At 47.8% G+C, this 17624-nt stretch overlaps 1 protein-coding gene across 1 annotated transcript in view; it reads right to left on the bottom strand.

Moving 5' to 3' along the window:
- LOC146869469 (complement C4-like) overlaps positions 1-17624 on the bottom strand; it is a 520274-nt gene that overhangs the window by 133177 nt on the left and 369473 nt on the right. Inside the window, exons 25-26 of the mRNA XM_085599862.1 lie at positions 8495-8570; positions 4678-4837 (exon numbers count right to left, since the gene is read on the bottom strand). Coding sequence (XP_085455988.1) covers positions 4678-4837; positions 8495-8570 — 236 coding nt within the window. The remainder of the gene's footprint in view (positions 1-4677; positions 4838-8494; positions 8571-17624) is intronic.

Here is a 17624-nt window from a genome sequence, read left to right as displayed (position 1 = left end):
ACGCTGCGTGAGCGCGCTCGGTCCCGTGATAGTGCAGTCAGCTGCACCTTGCTCGTAGTACTAGCTGCTAATTTGCTTATTTGTACAGATCAGAACTAGTTCTAGTTTTTTTTTTAGATTTATGTACTGCTTTTAAACTTGCATTTTAACTTTCTGCAATGTGTTGAATTTGATGTGTGAAGGGAGGCGGGAATCGAACTTTGAGTGGGAGGCAGCCAAGCTAATAGTTAGAAACCGCCATTTTGTGCTGGAAATGCTGCCGGTTTTCCACTAGATCACATAAATCGCATAAGTTACTGCAGAGCAAGGCTAGTTGATATTGGCAAGTGTGTGAACTGCTGCTCCCACTTTTCCCTTCAGGCAGATGCAGGCTGCCTTGCCTGCAAACACTGCAATTGGGCCGCCTTTCCCCCTCGCAGCGAGACGCGTGTGGAGTGCAAAGAGAAGTCTAACACCGGCGCCCACTCAGACCAAAGCACGGGGAAGGGAGTCAACTGAAGGCTTTCCTACTAAACACCCAGTCTGTAGAAACAAACAAGTTTCAGCTCTTTGACCTTCTAATAGATTTAACGCTCAATATTATGTTTCTAACCGAAACGTGGCTAAACGAAGGCTCTAATCCCACCATTGCTATTGGGATCCCCCCTGGATACCAGATCCAAAGAAAGGATTGGCCAGGGGGCAGGAGCGGGGGTATGGCCATATTCTACTTGCTCTTTACTGCCTACCATGTTGCTAGAGGGGGCCGAGAGCCTCGGCTTCCTTCTTGCCGTATCTGCCGTATCGGCCCTACTGGGCCAACTGGAAAGTTCACAGAGTCTATTAGCCACGCTATCTACCCTATTGCTGCCAAATACAGTCACTGCTTGGTACTCGGGAATTTTAATATTCTAATGGACAAACCAGGGGAACTTGAGCCCATGGGGCTGTGCGAATCTCTGGGCATACTCAACCTGGCCCCTTATGTCCTCTTCTCTACCCATGAAAAAGGGTCACACCTTGGACCAGATCTTTTCCACCGCCAGGATAGAAATGGATGCGCCCTTCCCCATAGTAGGGTCTGACCATTTTCTGCTTGGTTTTAGAGTCCATAAGGAGTCAGGGAGCCCTCATTCATATTGCAAGCCTCGCGCCAGCAGTTTTAGGCCGTTTCATTAGTTCACCTCGGAGGCGTTGCATACTGCACTTAGCCTCCACCCTATCCCTCACAGCGGAAACCTCAAGAGTGATGTGCTCTCCTTGGAGAACTGGCAACAACTCCGTTCCCTGGCGCTTGCCCCTCCTTCCACTCGGGAAGCAAAAACTAGCAGAGCCTCGGCCCCATGGTTCACGGAGGCCCTTAGGAAGAGCAAAAGTGCTTGCAAACGCCTTGAGAGAGCGTGGCGGAATAACTTCAATCCCACGGACAAAATCACCTACAAACTGGCCCTGAAAGTCAACTACAGTAATGTCCGCGAAGAAAATAAACTTTTTCTTTCCTCTAAAGTCGAACAGGCCGGGAACAAAAGTAAAGAACTTTTTAAAATGGTAAAAAACTTCTCATCCCCTAATTTGTCCCTACCAGGGATTGGACTAACCACATGGCCCGCTATTTTTATGACAAAATTAAAATCATCCAAGATTCTTTTGAGACGCAGCCCCTGGTGACTTTAGTAAACATGGGTCCGCCCCCCGTGCTAACCCTAATATTGGTTTTTCCCTCATGCAGTTTCCTTCTATCACTTTGGATAAATCCCTCAAGATAATGAAAGCTCTATAGTCCAGTGCACCCTCCGACCCTTCTCCAGCTAAAGTGCTGGCATCTATTGTTGAGGTGATTAACCAAGTCGTCAACTTGGTCCTGAACACCTCTCTGTATGAGGGGCAAATGCCGGAGAGCTAGAAACACGCAAAAATGATCCTGCTTTTAAAGAAACCTGCTGCAGATCCATTGGTAGCCGGTAATTACTGGCCAATATCATTGCTGCCTTTCTTCTCCAAGGTTTTGGAGAAATATGTAAATACAGTCACCACGGAATATGTGGAGAAAAACCATTTACTTCACCCAAGTCAGTTGGGTTTCAGAGCAAAGTTCTGTACTGAAACAGCCTTATTAGATGTCTCTGAAACTATTAAAGCAACACTAGACAAAGGTGGCAACGCGGTACTGGTATTGTTGGACCTTTCCACGGCCTCCACGACCGACTCCTGCGAAGACTCCAGGAGTGTGGCATTGGTAGCATGGTACTCAGATGGTTCACCTCCTTTTTAAGTGGACATCAGAAAACAATTTGGTCCCCTCCCTTTTCGGCTCACATCCCCCCTATGAAAGTAGGGGTCCCACAGGGCTCGGTTTTGACCCGACACTCTTTAACGTGTACATGGCCCCTCTTGCGCTCCTAGCTGAGGAATACGGTGCTAAAATAGTATCCTACGCCAATGACACGCAATTGTTGTTCACCTGTGCTAAGGGTGCCGACGTTAGATGCGGTGAGATAAACGCCTGCTTGACGGAGGTGTTTTCCTGGCTTAGACAAAACCAAATGAAGTGTAATCCGGAAAAGTGGGAGATTATTTTCTTCTGCTCTAATCCTGGTGAAGCATGGCGCCAATGGTGGCCACAGGATATGTCCTCCCCTGTAACCTTAATAGCACCGTGAAGAGCCTTAGGGTCAAGCTAGACGCTGAACTGTCCATTAAGGCTCAGATTCAAACTGTGGCCAGCACCTGCTTTGGGCTATTGAAAATGTTAAAGAATTTTCTTCCCCTGCTCCCGGTCTCACACAGAAGGATGTAGTCCAGGCCCTCATTGTATCAAGGCTGGACTACGTCAATGCCCTGTACCTGGGCCTCCCTGACTATCTACTAGGTCCCTTGCAGGTGGTTCAGAATGCGGCGGCCAGAGCTATTCTTATTGTTGGCCCCAGGGCGCAAATGACCCCCCACTTGATATCCTTGCACTGGCTACCGGTCCAAAAGAGGATCCATTTTAAAGCGCTAGTCTTGGTCTTTAAGGCCCTTCATAATACAGGGGCCCCTCACATCAGGAAAAGGATTCAGCACTATGTCCCACAATGGACTTTGAGGTCCTCAGTACAGCTCCTGACGACCATTCCAAAGTTTTCCCGCTCCCTATGGGTGGTCGATCCTTTCAAGTGGTGGCATCTCGGCTATGGAATAGCTTGCTACTCTCTCTTAGACAGGTGCAGGATCTCCTCGCCTTTAGGAGGAAATTAAAAACCTGGCTATTCCAACATTAGATCTAGGCCTACCTGCTTGTTGTGCTCACTGTCTGTCTCGCGGTCTTTTCAGCACCGGGACACTCTGTGGAGTAGCAGCGCACTTTACAAGTACCTAGTTATATTACATTACATCACATTACATTGCATTACAGAACCGAGAAGAGACTGAGACCAACCTGCTTGCTAATCCGCCCATGGTGCAGTACAAGTTGCCCTAACTTTGCGGAAGCTCCTGCTAAGTTCTTCCCCACAGAAGTAAATCCTGTTGAGCTGCTCCTCTTTGGAAGGATATCCAGCCTCCTGCAGCCCTCATCGAATACAGCCTGCAGCTTTGTCTCGCGGGACATTTTCGACTTCCAAATGGAAACATCTTCACTGTAACTTCGTCCAGCAGCTACCCGGTGACAACACCTCCTTCTTGGACTCTGCCAACTGGCTTGCCCCGCTAAACTTAAACTTCTTAGACATTTACATATGAAATTTCTTCTAAGTCTAAAGGTAAGCGTAGACTGGGTGTATTCGAACCACACTTCATCGAGGTCTACCAGAACTTTCGACTTTGCCATGGTATTGTACGACTAGATGTCCGCAGCTGGCGCTTTGATCTTTTAAGCACTAGATTTTACTAAAAACGTTTAGGGGCATCAGTGCCTGTACAGGAGCTTCTAAACGTTTTGTTTTACAGACAACTTTGAATGTTGCCTGCAGCATATTATCATTGGTTGGATGATGCTCGTTGCAGCGGTTGCTGTACAGCTACATAATATTCTATGTATGGCTGAGGGCAGCTATGGCCGAAGAATGCATTAGGTTATGTTTACCATCTCCCACTACAGCCTGCACTGGTTGGATACACTCAGGTCCTAACAGCATGGCATGGATACAATGGATAATGCCATGGCATAGAGCATAGTGGAACTTTAGTAAAAAGGTAGAGCAGCCTGACTCTGTTCTTCATTATTGTATTGTCAATAGAATACCAGTGAGCTGGGTAAAAATAACAGCTAACAAAGTGTCAAGAGACACATCAGCCAAAATAAACCAATTACATGAACTGAAATCAAGTGAGAGACTAGCACTGCACAGTCCTGTATTTTATTTATGTTTGATGTTTTTTTTCCGCTGTGGCTCATTGACATAGAAACACATGTTGGGGCAGCACATCTGCAGGTGGCAGGGACACTTTCTTCCATTGCAAGGATGCTGGCTCCAAGCACTTGTGCCTCAAAATTCTCTGCAGTGGGGTCAATGGGGAGAGGGAGACCAGGGGACTACGGCCTACCCTCATTGCATCAAGACACAGACAATCTTTAAACCTACATCTTCCCAATATATTCCTAGGTTAGGAGAAGCAAGAACAGCAACACCCTCTCAAGTAGGAGTAGCTCATGTAGAGTAAATACATTATTTGGACCTTCTCCCAATTTCTCCTGAGGCAGAACATTACTCTGATTACCTGCATCTCCCTGTGCCAGACCGGTGCTGGATCCCTGAAGGCCCCGCTATTCTCCACCTGATGCTTCATCAGAAAGTCCACCGCTGTCAGGATGGTGCCATCGTTCATATTAATGTGATCGCGACAAATGGAGAGTATCTTAGCAATGAAGGCAGTAAGCCTGAAAGAATGAACAACATGAATGTCATGACATCAGAGTACAACCACAATAGAACCATCACTATGTCTCCCGATTCTTGCAACATGACAAGAGATGAGGATGAGGTAAAAGGCCATTTTGTCAAATGAAATTAATAAAATGGTTGGTTATGTAATCTTTGTTGTCCCTTTTGAACCGGAAAATAAATGATGCTCAAACTGATGGGTATTTTGAGGGTAATGGCTGATTTAATTGAGGGATAAATACAAATGGTATACATTAATTTAAATGTAATATTGAAATAAAATTATAATTCAGGATAGTAATCAGTCTCACAATAAAGCATGAAAATTTGGCTAGAAACTTACACTGAAATTTAGCAATATTGATCTAATACACCTTACGTCTAATGCTTGGCATTTACCTGAAGTAGTCGTCCGACTTGGTATTTCCATTAGAATATTTCAGTCTAGATAAGTGGGTTTTAAAGTCACTAGTAATTATATTATATACTAGAGAACAAATCCTGGATTGAGCCAACAAAGCTGACCAAATCCACTGGCAAGGAATTCTTTGAAGAAAGTGGTAAATTAACGTGTAGTATCTTGTATTTGTACTTATGCTTTTCCCCAGTTGCTTTATGCGGAGCTGCTCAGCCAGTGTGAATGCGCTGCATGGAATGTTGGAGCGGTGATGATGAATGGAATGTTTGGGTGCCTGTGAGGTGAGGTGTGGCAGTGGAGTATGGGCTGAGCAGCGGGCAGGCTGCTGTACATTGAATTTACCAAGCTACAACTAAGACTAAATAAACTTTCTTAAATTACACTTCAGCTACCTGATCTTCCTTATTAGAAAAACATAATATTATTAATATTCAAAACATCATCTGTTGTATTCAAAGGCATACATTTTTTCGTGAAAATAGGGATAGTACTAGTTACAACTTCGTCCTTTACCCTGTTAAAAAAAAACATATGATTAGTTGCCCTCTCGGAGCTTTAAGTTTAAGTTTCTCAAAACCCATGCTGTCATTTATTGCCGCTGTTCATTATTCAATTTTACTTGCCAGCATATTCATATTTTTTCTAGAAACTATTTCTACCAAATCAAAATAACTAAGTTAGAAGCTTATTGGTAGCACAGTTCGATGACACAACAAGCAAAACGTATTTAGCAAAAGAACAATTTGTATCTTCCACAACCGAGAATGATGACTGACCTGGGGCTGAGACAGTGATGGACTTGGAACTGAGCCAATTGTGATGGCAAGAAGCCAAACTAATGATTGATTTGGCATTGAACCAATGACGAGCCTGGGGTTGAACCACTAATTAATGTGGGGATGAGAAATAATGGACTTTGGGACGATGGCCCAACATGTGAGTCGATGATGATGGGCCCGGGGCAAAACCAAAGATTGACTTGGCTGTCAGCTATTGATTGACCTGGGGCCGAACCTTGGAATGATGAACAATGGGCATTGGACTGAACAAATGTTGGCTCTGGAACTGATTCAGTGATGGACCTTGAACTTAGCCATGGATGGACCAGGGAGTAATCATATTTTGGACCTCTCAATGCGCTAATAATGGAGCAGGTGCCAATGAGAAATGATAGAAGGAGCCATTGGTGGACCTGAGACTGCTCCAATGATAATAGACCTGGGACTGAGGCAAGCATAATGCTCCCAGGAATGATTAAATAATAAAGTATAGCAACTAAGCAGATGATGCACCAGGAGCTGAGCCAGAGATGACAGGTCTGGTACCAAACCAGTGACAATTAACCTGGGACTGAAACACCCATGGACCCGGAAATTCAACAGTAATGGGCCTGGAACTGAACACTGATAGACATGAACTGAGCTAGTGATGTACCTTGGACTGGACTAATAAATGACCTAAGATAGAGCCACCTAATTCTGGGCCACTCTTGGTCTGAAGTATTGACAGACCAGCGAGAGTCAATCATGGGTCTGTGACTAGACCAGTGACTGAGCCTATGATGGACCGGGACTGAGCAGTGCTGGGCCTGAGACAGAGCACCAACTAAACCTGAGTCTAACCCAATAATGTCCCTGAAACTGAGTGAGTGTTAGCCTGGGTGTGAATGATGGATATTGGACTAATTCAAAAATGCATCTGGGACTCAACCAATGCTGGAACTCAGAATGTGCTAATGAAGGACTAGGCAATCAGCCAATGATGAACTTATTGCTGGGCAACTGAAAGACCCAAGATGGATCCAATATTCATAGAACTGGGACTGGGCCAAGGGTGATGGACCTAGGACTGGCTTGGTAATAATGGAACTGCAACTGAGTCTAAAAGGCACCTGCAACAAACCCAAAAGTGGACCTTAGACTATGCTAATGACAGGCCTAGATGTGCAGCAAAGACGATGAACCTAGGAAGATGCAATAATGAAGAACCTTCACCTGAGCTCCTAACACACCTGGGACTGTATTACACATGGTACCATGAGGCAACAACAGGCGTGTGCCTACTTTCTGCACTCCTGAGGCACGTTGGTATTAAAGAACCGGCTGAAGATGCACAGCCCCTTCCCTAATACAGTTTGTGCTAGTGCTACATGTGCACAAGCGCGATATTAAGGGAGCATTCCTCATTTTCATGGCAGTATAGCCCATGCAATTGAGTAAACACTTAACCTCTGCGCCAATGTGCTATTATAGGCGCTGGCACATATGCAAAGCAGCAGTCAGGGGTCTGTCTGTGTGCCACAAAGAGGTGGCACGCATTCAGTGTGATTCCCCCTTCCAAGGGTTCTACTTGAATATAGGGGAAAGTGGCTCCCAAGGTCCCTCCAGACATCCCCTGTTGGTGGGTGCTGTCACTTATTGTCCCTTATTGAAAGGCGGTCTGCATAGCTGCTATACCGTGAAAGATGGACTGATAGCTTCTGCTGGCTCGCCTTTCACTAACGTGCTGCCCTTAGGCCAGATGTTAGATTGCAGCTGTACTTAGGGTACCATATGAACAAAAATAGGACGCGCTCACCTGGTCAATGCCTGGTGCACCAAATACATTGTGGTGCGGACCAGCGCATAATAAGGCCCATGGGGCTCAGCTAATGGTGTTTAAATGAGGGCCTGGTGAATGGACCAGTAATCGACCTGGGACTTAGCCACTGATCGACCTAGACTAAGACTGAGCCACTAAAAGACCAAGCCAATTATGGTCCTTTGACTGAGGCAATGATGGACTGGGACCGAGCCACTAATGGACCCGGAACGAAGACAATGATGCTGCAGGAACTGCAGGGACTGACACAATAATGGACATAGGACAGAGCCATTGGTGAACCAAAATTAGAGGTAATGATGGTTCTGGGACTGAGCCAATAACACGTTTGGGACAACAATGGGCCTCGACATTTGTCACTTATGAATCTGAGACTGAGGCTATAGTGGTGGACACACATCTGAGCTAGTGATGGACCTAGGACTTAGTCAACAGAGAAACATCTGGGACCAAGTTAATGATGAACCAAGAGAATGTGAAATAATGATTATCTTGGGACGAAATAAGGGTGGACGGCTTACTGAGCCAATGATATATTTGATCCCTTAATATGTAGCCTGGCAATGCAATGATCTAGAATTCAGAATGAGCTCCATAGGCCAAAGAAGTAAGGTGCAGGAAGCATAAAACTGACCAGGTGCTGCTAGGAGTGGTTTTCCAAGCTCCATATGACCCATCTTCTTTCCTAAAAGTCAAGAGTCGCGCGTGACCTGAAAAGAAGCAAGAAAGCATTAATAGAGACAGTTAGGCTGTATTTGTATCCATCAGAACATTAATACAGAATGCATTTTAATGCAGCTGTGGTCCATTACATTACACACTTCAGGCAGTAGTGCAGACATTGGAAATATAGAGAAAATCCAGCACATTATGAGCTGGAAGGACTGTGCACTGATGATCATGTTACTAACCTTTGGTAATGCCTAATCTGGTAGAGACTTTGTCTAGCTGCAGATTCCTGACCTTAGAATTATTCCCAAGCGTCATACTGGATCTGGAATGTTTTTGGGAGCAGTACCTCTGCGCGCCGATAGGTGCAATCAGTTACTCCCATGGCATCGCCGGCGCTGGAAGTGACGTGCATTGCCTATGTAGGTGACACCCAAACTTCAGTTTCTTTTCGTAACTTTCCAAGCCAGGAGCGCAGAGCCACGAAGAACGCTGACACTGGTGTGTGAAACTATGGCCCTGAAAGGGAAACAGCCTTGTACCTAAAAATCTGTTCACAGAGTGGGGAGGAGGATAGCCGCAGATTCCTTATCTTAGAATAGATATCCAAGCACTACATCTCCGGAGGCGGCTCTGAAAACCTGATTTAGAGTAGAAAGTCCCGCACGACCAAACAGGCAAACTGCCTATCCCAATGGAACTGATGGTCTAGGCAGTAGTGTTTTGTGAACATGTGCAACAAAGCCCACGTGGCAGCTTGACAGTTGTCCAGGATCGGAACTCTGTGTGCTAACGCAGTGGTCGCAGCCTTTGTTCTGGTGGAATGAGCATGCAAGCCCTCCGGGGGTTGCTTCTTGGCCAGAGCGTAGCAGCTCTTAATGCAGAACACAATCAATGCGGAGATGGTTCGTTGCTGCATGACCTTCCCTTTCTGGGCTCCGAAATACCCCACGAAGAGTTGATCGTCCACCCAGAATGGCTGTGTGAGGTTAAGGTAGAACAACAGCACTCTTTTTGGCTTGAGCCAGTAGAGTCTCTTGTCTTCCTTAGAGGGATGACGAAGAGAGTAAAGAGTAGGCAAGGTAATGAGCTGTCCTACTTGCAATGGGGAGGCCACCTTCGGCAAGAAGAATGCTCGAGTCCGAAGGACCAGTTTGTCTGGGTAAAAGGAAATACATGGAGGCTAAAATGACAGCGCCTGCAGTTCACTGACCCTCCGGGCAGAAGTAATTGCCACCAGAAGGCTGTCTTGATGGGCGAGGAGCCTAAGAGGGTAGTTATGAAGCAGCTCAAAAGTGGCACATAGTAGAAAAGTGAGAACCAAATTGAGGTCCCATTGAGGCGTAATGAAGAGAGCTGGAGGAAGCATGTGCTGAAGATCTTTAGGGAACCTATTCACAATAGGGGAATTCAAAAGGGAAGGTTGATCTTCCAGCTGCAGAAAAGCTGAGATAGCAGACAAATAACCCTTCAACATGCTTAATGCAGAGCCCGGCTGGGCCAGGGTACTTATAAATAAAAGAACTTGGGAAAGGGGTGCAGATAAGGGCTCGAACTGTTTGTCTGTTCACCATGCCACAAACTTGCTCCAATGGCTGACGAATACCATTTTCATGGAGGGACCGTAAGCTGCCAAAAGAACATTACAGATTTCGGGCAGAAGGTCAAAAGCCATCAACTGTCACTGCACAATCTCCACGCATGAAGGCAGAGCATTGACCGGTTCTGGTGGGGAAACCTCCCCTGCTGCAGCGACAGGAGATCTTCCAGAAGAGGCAGCCTGATTGGAGGACCGATGGACAAACTCAACAGCTCGGGATACCTGACTCTCCGAGCCCAGTCCGGAGCCACCAGAATGAGTTGGACCCGGTCCTTCATAATCTTCTTGAGAACTCCTTCCAGGAGTGGTACTGGCGGAAAGGTGTACAGGAGGCCTGAGCTCCACTCGAGATGAAAAGCTTTTACAAGTGAGAGTCATCTTGGAAACAAAGCGTTTACAAGTGAGAGTCATCTTGGAAACAAAGCGTTTACAAGTGAGAGTCATCTTGGAAACTCCAATACAACAAGAACAATGTTCCCCTAAGGGGAAGTGCAGGCCTCTACTTCCTTGGCAATTTGAAGAAAGCTATCGACTGCTTGCCTGTTATAGAGAAATTAATTTAGTTTATTATTGACAACAATGAGATTATACTCAGAATATATACAAACCCATTTAGCAACACATTGTTTCAAAAGGTGCTCCAAGAAACGATGCAGTGACTGTGAATGTGTGAATTAAAGTACATATGTGCAATCTACAGTGCACATAACAATTGCTTTACACGCTAATGCCTGAGGAAACAATTATCACACTTATCACGCTAGTAAATATGCAGGTAAATAAAGAATAAAACAGGTGCACCGTAAACTCCAGTATAGGATAAATCCACACTAATGTTTGCAACACAAGTGACTCAGCAATCAAAGTGTTTTAATCAGAACACAACCATAGGTCTTCTAGCGCATGTAAGATATTGATATCACAATGCCATAACTTGTTTGTATGAATTAACAGATTTCTTTATTCATTCTTAAAAACTTATTTTGACAGGCTATGACTGCAGTCAAAATGCGTTATTAAGAAGATCATGAATAATGGTTGTGTTCTAATATTTTTTCTGATAATATGAGTGCTGAGTCACTTGTGTTGCATACAATGCATAATGTAGGAAAGTGCCCCTTTTTGACATGGTCACCCCCACCTTTTGCCTGGTATCTGATGCCATTTTGACAGGAGTGCACTGGGTTCCTGCTATCCCAGTCCTCAGTGGCAGCTTTCTTTCCGTAAACTGTACAATTGTTCCCCCCATTGGCAATACCATCAGCACCTCCTGTAAGACCCTAGTAAAGGGCACCCCTTGTACCTAGGGCAGGGCAGCTAAAGAGTGTCTCTAAGGGCTGCAGCATGTAGTGTGCAACCCTAATAGACCCCTCAGCACCAACATGCAAATTGCCATTGCAGGCTGTGTGCCATGGTGAAGAGAAAAGTGAAAATACAACATAAAACTCATCCCTCTGTGCCATGCCTGTAGACACTGCATACAGTATAGGTGAGCCACCACACCAGCAGGCCCTACAGCCCTAAGGCAAGGTCCACTATACTACATGTGTGGCCATATCTGCATGAGCAAGTATGCCCCCTGTGATGCCTATGTTAATTCTTAGATATCACAAGTGAACAGTTAAGCCATTCTAAGTACATGTGATGGACTCTGGTAAAAACGAGTTTTCCAGTGACATGATAGCTTCACTGAAATCTATGGTATCAAACACAATATATTTTTAAACCCACACTGATTCCAGTTGTGGATTTATTAATGCCTTCACCCAGAGGGTAACCTAGATGGGCCCCTGAAAACCTACCTTCTACTAGTGTGCTGACTGGCTGGTGCAGACCAGCCGGCCACCATAAACCCCCCTGCAGGTGAGAGCTCTCTGAGGGAAGAAACAATGCCTGCTCTGGCCAGAGGTGTTGTCACCTCCTCCAAGCAGGATGGCTAAGAAATCAGCATATCAAGGCAGGAGGCTTCAAAGACCTCTGCCGCCTTTGATAAGTGACTGCAGGATCAGCAGGCAGAGGAAATGCCAACCCCCTGCCCTGGGCCCATTTGGCACCAGAACAGGCAGGAAATTTGATATGCAGGGCGGCGTGGTGCACTACCAACCAGTCACACCCCTAAGGTGACCTGCTTGATAGACCCCCCTTTAGGAAAATTCCACCAACTTGGTGATGGCAGAATTAGGAACTCCGGGACACAGAAAGTGGTCATATTGGCGGTGTAGTGACCCCCAAGGGAAAGTAGCCCATTGGCTACCATCTTTCACTCCCCTTAACGCCCCAAAATCTAGTATTTAGGGAAGCCCCTGGCACCAGGAAAGGAGATTCTGATGACCTAAGAAGAAGAAAGACACTGAAGAGCTGGAAAGACCTAGAACTGCGGGGTAGCAACTGACCTGCCGGCCTGTCAGCTGTCACTCCTCGAATTTGCAGATGAAGTGGCAGCGCGGCCCATAGGGGCAAGCATAACCCACTGTGTGGAAGTCAAGGTGCAGTAAAGCTCCATCTTGTACGCGTGAGGCTGTGCAGCTCGTGGTAGTCAATAGCCATGGCAACGACTTGTCTCCATGTATGTGCCACTTTCCCCATTGGGCTGACACAGCGAGTTGATCTGCGCCACCTGCCGCTGTGTGTCATTTCTTCCATCTGAACAGAAGCACTCCGTTGCCTGTCTTAGTGTGAAGGCTGAGAGTGGCCAGCGCAGCACAGGTAAACTCTACTCTGCGGCAGAGGCGGGGTTTTTGCCAAAATTTGCACTCCAAGCGGAGGGTGGAGTGACAAAAACTTAGTGAACACTGCCAGCGGAGCGTAGTTTAGCACCCAGCCTTACTAAAGACACCACTGCACCAGAGCTCGAAAGCCAAAGAAGAAGTGTATCCACGGTGTCCCTACGTTCAACTGTAGTGTCCCCCCAGTCCTAGATTGCAGCCTCTTTTTCCCAGGACCGTTTCCCCTTGAAACCAACGGGGCACCCAATGCCATAAAGCACCTCTTGCACCGGGACACCCCAGAGCCTGCCGAGGTGATGTGTTGGTGCTATCTTAGACCTTGCCCTATACTTACCTTAACTCCAGAAGACTGGCCCTGTAAATTGCTGCTAAGTACCCGTATGCAATATATGTGTTTTTCCCCATAGGATAACAATACCGTATTAGAGACAATACAAGTTACCTACCTGTTTTCTTAAAAACTCCTATTTTAAGGGGCATAGCCAGGTGCTGCAAGATGGTGGGTAGGCTTTAGGACTGCTCCTCAGGGAGACTCACAATCCAGTAACGCCACTGCCATCTGCGCCTTCAAGGGTTTATTTGTAGTGGCTCTGGGATGGGAAAGATGGCAGCACTGATTGAACAGTGTATTAACATATCCCGTGCCTTGCAAGCTTGCCTACTGACTGTGAGCCTCTCAGGCCCGCAGGGCCTTCAACGTGGCCTGTGGTTGAAGTAGAGTGTCTACTAGCTCAGCGGAGCAGCTTGGATTCTGGCGACCAAGCAGGTATGGCCCTAGCACCTAGGAGACCAGCAGAGGAGGTGCCTGGGAGCCTGGGTGGCCTTCGGGCAGGCGACAGGTCTCCGTGGCTTGTGCGGTGAGTGGAGGTGGAGGTGGAGGATGGTGGTCCAGATACTGACCCCCTTGGGCCTCTGACTTATCTCCTGTGGCCGCCTCCTATACAGTAGCTGGAAATTGGGCTCGGGCAGGCAAGGGACCCACGTGGCCGCTGGCCTGGTTAGCAGGCAGCTCTCTGCCTTCCTGTTGCTGCTTCCCCCCTTTCTCTCCTCTGCATTTGGAGAGTGGGGCTGTGGCCTGATCATGTGAGGAGGTGGGGTAAAAGAGCCCCATGCGGGCATGTTGGCTGGGCCTCAGATGGCTGGATCGATCGCCCATATTGTGCCCTTTATGAGCAGCGGCTGAAGCTCCTAACATGGGTAAGCCACAGGACCTTCATGTTGGATGGCCCTGAACCCCCTGTGGCCAGATTCTCCGGGGGAGGAGGCGCCCTCCTCCCCTTAAACATTACTTAAGGAGCAGTGAAATGGGAGCCATTCTAGTGCCTGGGGGGCACTTATGGGGGACTAGGCCCAGTATAATCTGATGTGCTGACATCTGGTAGCTCTGAATGAGGCATTGCAGGACGCAGTCACATTGGTGGAGGTGAAGTGACCGTATCTATATTACATTGGATGACTGGCCTGTTTCCTGACTGGGAGTGGCCGAGAAGCTTCTGAGGTGGACACTCCCCTCTGCTCTTTATTGCTAAGAGCATAGCCGGAAGCAGCACAAAGAAGGCAGCCTTGAGACTATTCGTGCCCCTCTGGCACAGGGAACAGGGAAGTGGTGGGTCCTGCAACGGGAGGAACAGGCTCCATATGCCATGCTGTGCCCTGCTTCATATGTGAAGATGTTCTGGCGCAGACTAGTACGTGGCTGCTGAGGCCGTGTGGTGTGAGACTGGGAGTGGGAGTCCCGCCAATGTTTGGACATTCCTGCCTCGTTGGACTGCTCGTGCAGCTCCACTACTCAGAGTGTGGGGGACTGGCGTGTACGCACTGGTCATCTGTCATCTCCACTGCGCTTCCCGGATTGCTGAACCTGGGCAAGGCTGCTTGCTGGTGGAATTGACAACATGGGTCACAGAGGAGGCAGTAGCAGCACCGACCCGATATCGAGATGAGCGACTCTGTTGTGTCCTGACCTCTGCCACACCCTCATCTGAGCCGACTACCGACCTTACACTGGACAAGATACTTGCTGCTATAGTGGTTACCCGCCAAGATTTGCAGACTAGGTTGGATGCAGTAGCGAATGAACTGGGGCTGGTACATGAAGACCACGGTAAACTAGCGGACCGCGTCACCCATAATGAACAGGATATCACAGAACTGCGTCCCACAATGAAGGATCTGGTGGGCCAGATACATTCCCTTACCACAAAGGTGCAGGAATTGGAGGCACGTGCGAAGGACACAGAGGGGCGCTCCCGTTGCAAAAATCTCCGCATTGTGGGCATCCCCGAGGGAGTGTAAGGTTCTGACCCTGTGCAGTTTTTGGAGTCCTGGCTCTCACAGAAGGTGGCTCCTGGATTGCTGTCCGATCACTACTCTATTGAACGTGCCCACCAGGTCCCAGCGCGGTGGCCTCCGGTGGGGGACTCTCCTTGTCCTGTAAGTGATTGCACTGTGACCTGTGGGCACCGCACTCCGCACCGCCTCGCTTCACTTCGCCACCCTTGTCTCAACGACGCTGTCGCTGCTGCTGACTTCGACCCCATGACTGCATCGTAAGTTCCTCAACGCACCGTCTCTTCCCACACAGCAGTCTGGGCTGACCGACGCCAACTTCCGCTAACTGGCTCTGTCGCTTGCACCGCAACCTGCCAGCACCACATCGAGCACCACCTCGCCCTGCACCGTACACCTTGGTCTCACCAACGCCATCTGGACGATCGTCACTGAGCCGCTGCCTACAATGCATCGAGAGGGCACCGCACCCTGCACCGCTTCCATTTTGCAATGCAACCGCGAAGGTTGCCACAACCAGCTTGCATCCACGTGTCAGCCTCAACGAGAAAGGTACTGTTAACAAGTCTGTCCACGCTTTCGCTTGCCGGAACCGACGTGGTCAGCTGGAACTGTTAGACTCTGTTGTTATCAGCTTAGCCGTAGCCCTGGACAGAGCTACCGACTGGTACGAACTGTGTTTTTAAGATATTTCTGCAATTTTAAGGATATCTTGCCAAGTATATATTTTTATATACTGTATTGAGCATTTTTATGGTTTTGGTCTTGTTTTGGATATATAAAAATATTGGATATTTTTCTAAACTGGTGGAGTGTCCTTTTGAAGTGTTTTGACTTTATTACTGTTGGTGATGTGCAAATGCTTTACACACTGCCTATGAGATAAGCCTGACTGCTCATGACAAGCTACCAAAGGGGTGAACAGGGGTTATTTTAGGAGTGTAACTCCCTTACCCTGACTAGGAAGAAGGGTCCCTACTTGGACAAAGGTAGCTACATCTGCCAACTAGAGATCCTCATTTCTAACATCTCCCGTTTACATCAAATGTTAGAGCTTTCCCGGGTTCAGTGGCCTTAAGCGGCTTGCTGAAGCTGAAGAAGGCTTTCAACACGGTGGAGTGGGAGTACCCTTTTTTGACCTTGACCGCCTTTGGCATCTCGGGGAGACAACAAAGTCTCATACATCTCCTGTACACCGAGGCTACTGTCTGAGTTAAAATTGGTCAGTGTATTTCCCCTCCCTTCTCAGTAACACGGGGACGGAACAGGGCTGTCCACTGCCACCCCTGCTCTTCGCCCTGACAATGGAGAATTTGGCCCAATGACTACGACAACAGGAACAACCCTGGGGCATTCCGCCAAAAGGGGATACACGTTGTCTCGTTATATGTGGATGATATGTTGAGATATATATAAGGGACATTCAAGAGGGCATAGATGGAATATTGACCATGCTGTAGGAATTTCGAGCTGCTTTAGGGCTAGCGGTGAACTGGGCTAAGTCCTCCTTGTTCCCCTTATATCCGGACTTCCCAAACGGCATTATGTGGTCGATGCCTACCTGGTGCTTTGGAAACCCCGCACACTCCGCTACCTCAGGATAAACATATATCATGAGACACAAGACATAATCGATGGCAATGTTACCAGGGCTATAGGCTTGTTACCGCCTCAGATGGCGTTCTGGGGTACGCTACCACTCACAGTGCAGGGCCAAGTCTCATTGGCAAAGATGGCGATGCTGCCTAGACTGCTGTACCTTTTTTCATAACCTCCTGGTTCACCTCCCTAAATCTAGCTTTCACACACTACACTCAGCTCTAGGAAGCCTTATCTGGAACAAAGGGAAGAGGCGCATCGTGCTCCGTAAACTGCAGTTGCCTGCAGAACAGAGGGAGCCCCTAACTTTGAGCATTGTTATCTGGCGGTGCAGCTGCAATGGCATACGTGCTGGCTGGCAGGTTGCTTACAGAGGAACTGGGCCTTCCTGACATTTCCCAGCCACGGCAAATAGTCCATCATGCCTTTCTACCTAGTGCCAGACTCTTTCTGCATACGAATAGTTTGTTTTGGATTGCATATATCAGTCTACACCTCAGTTTGCTACTCATGCCGCGTGTACCCTGTTACTCCCCTGAAATTCCGTTGAATTCTCTTGAGCCTTTTGGGAGCATGCTGGGTAGAGCAGGGGTAAAGGCCTGGGAGTGAACCCCCTACGGGCACTATTCCAAGATGGTGTCCTATTGCCCTATGAACAGTTGCAAGAGAAGTATGACATTCCGGCGGTACACTTCCTAACTTATGGCAGTCTGCTGGTGCTACTGGAGGGTGATGACGACGGGCTATCAACCTATTCACAGGAGCTCCTGGGCAGGGCTTGGACCTGTGAGGGTTTCATTAAATGGTAGAAGCAGTTCAGATGTGGTGACTCCTGACTGACGCACCTCAGTGAAGACATTGGTCTTGACAGCCACAGTTGG

This window comes from Triturus cristatus, chromosome 1_1 (genome assembly GCF_964204655.1).
Source record: "Triturus cristatus chromosome 1_1, aTriCri1.1, whole genome shotgun sequence".
In the NCBI taxonomy this organism is placed as follows: domain Eukaryota; kingdom Metazoa; phylum Chordata; class Amphibia; order Caudata; family Salamandridae; genus Triturus; species Triturus cristatus.
The sequence above is the reverse complement of the archived record's forward strand: the minus strand, read 5'-3'. Positions and strand labels throughout refer to the sequence as shown.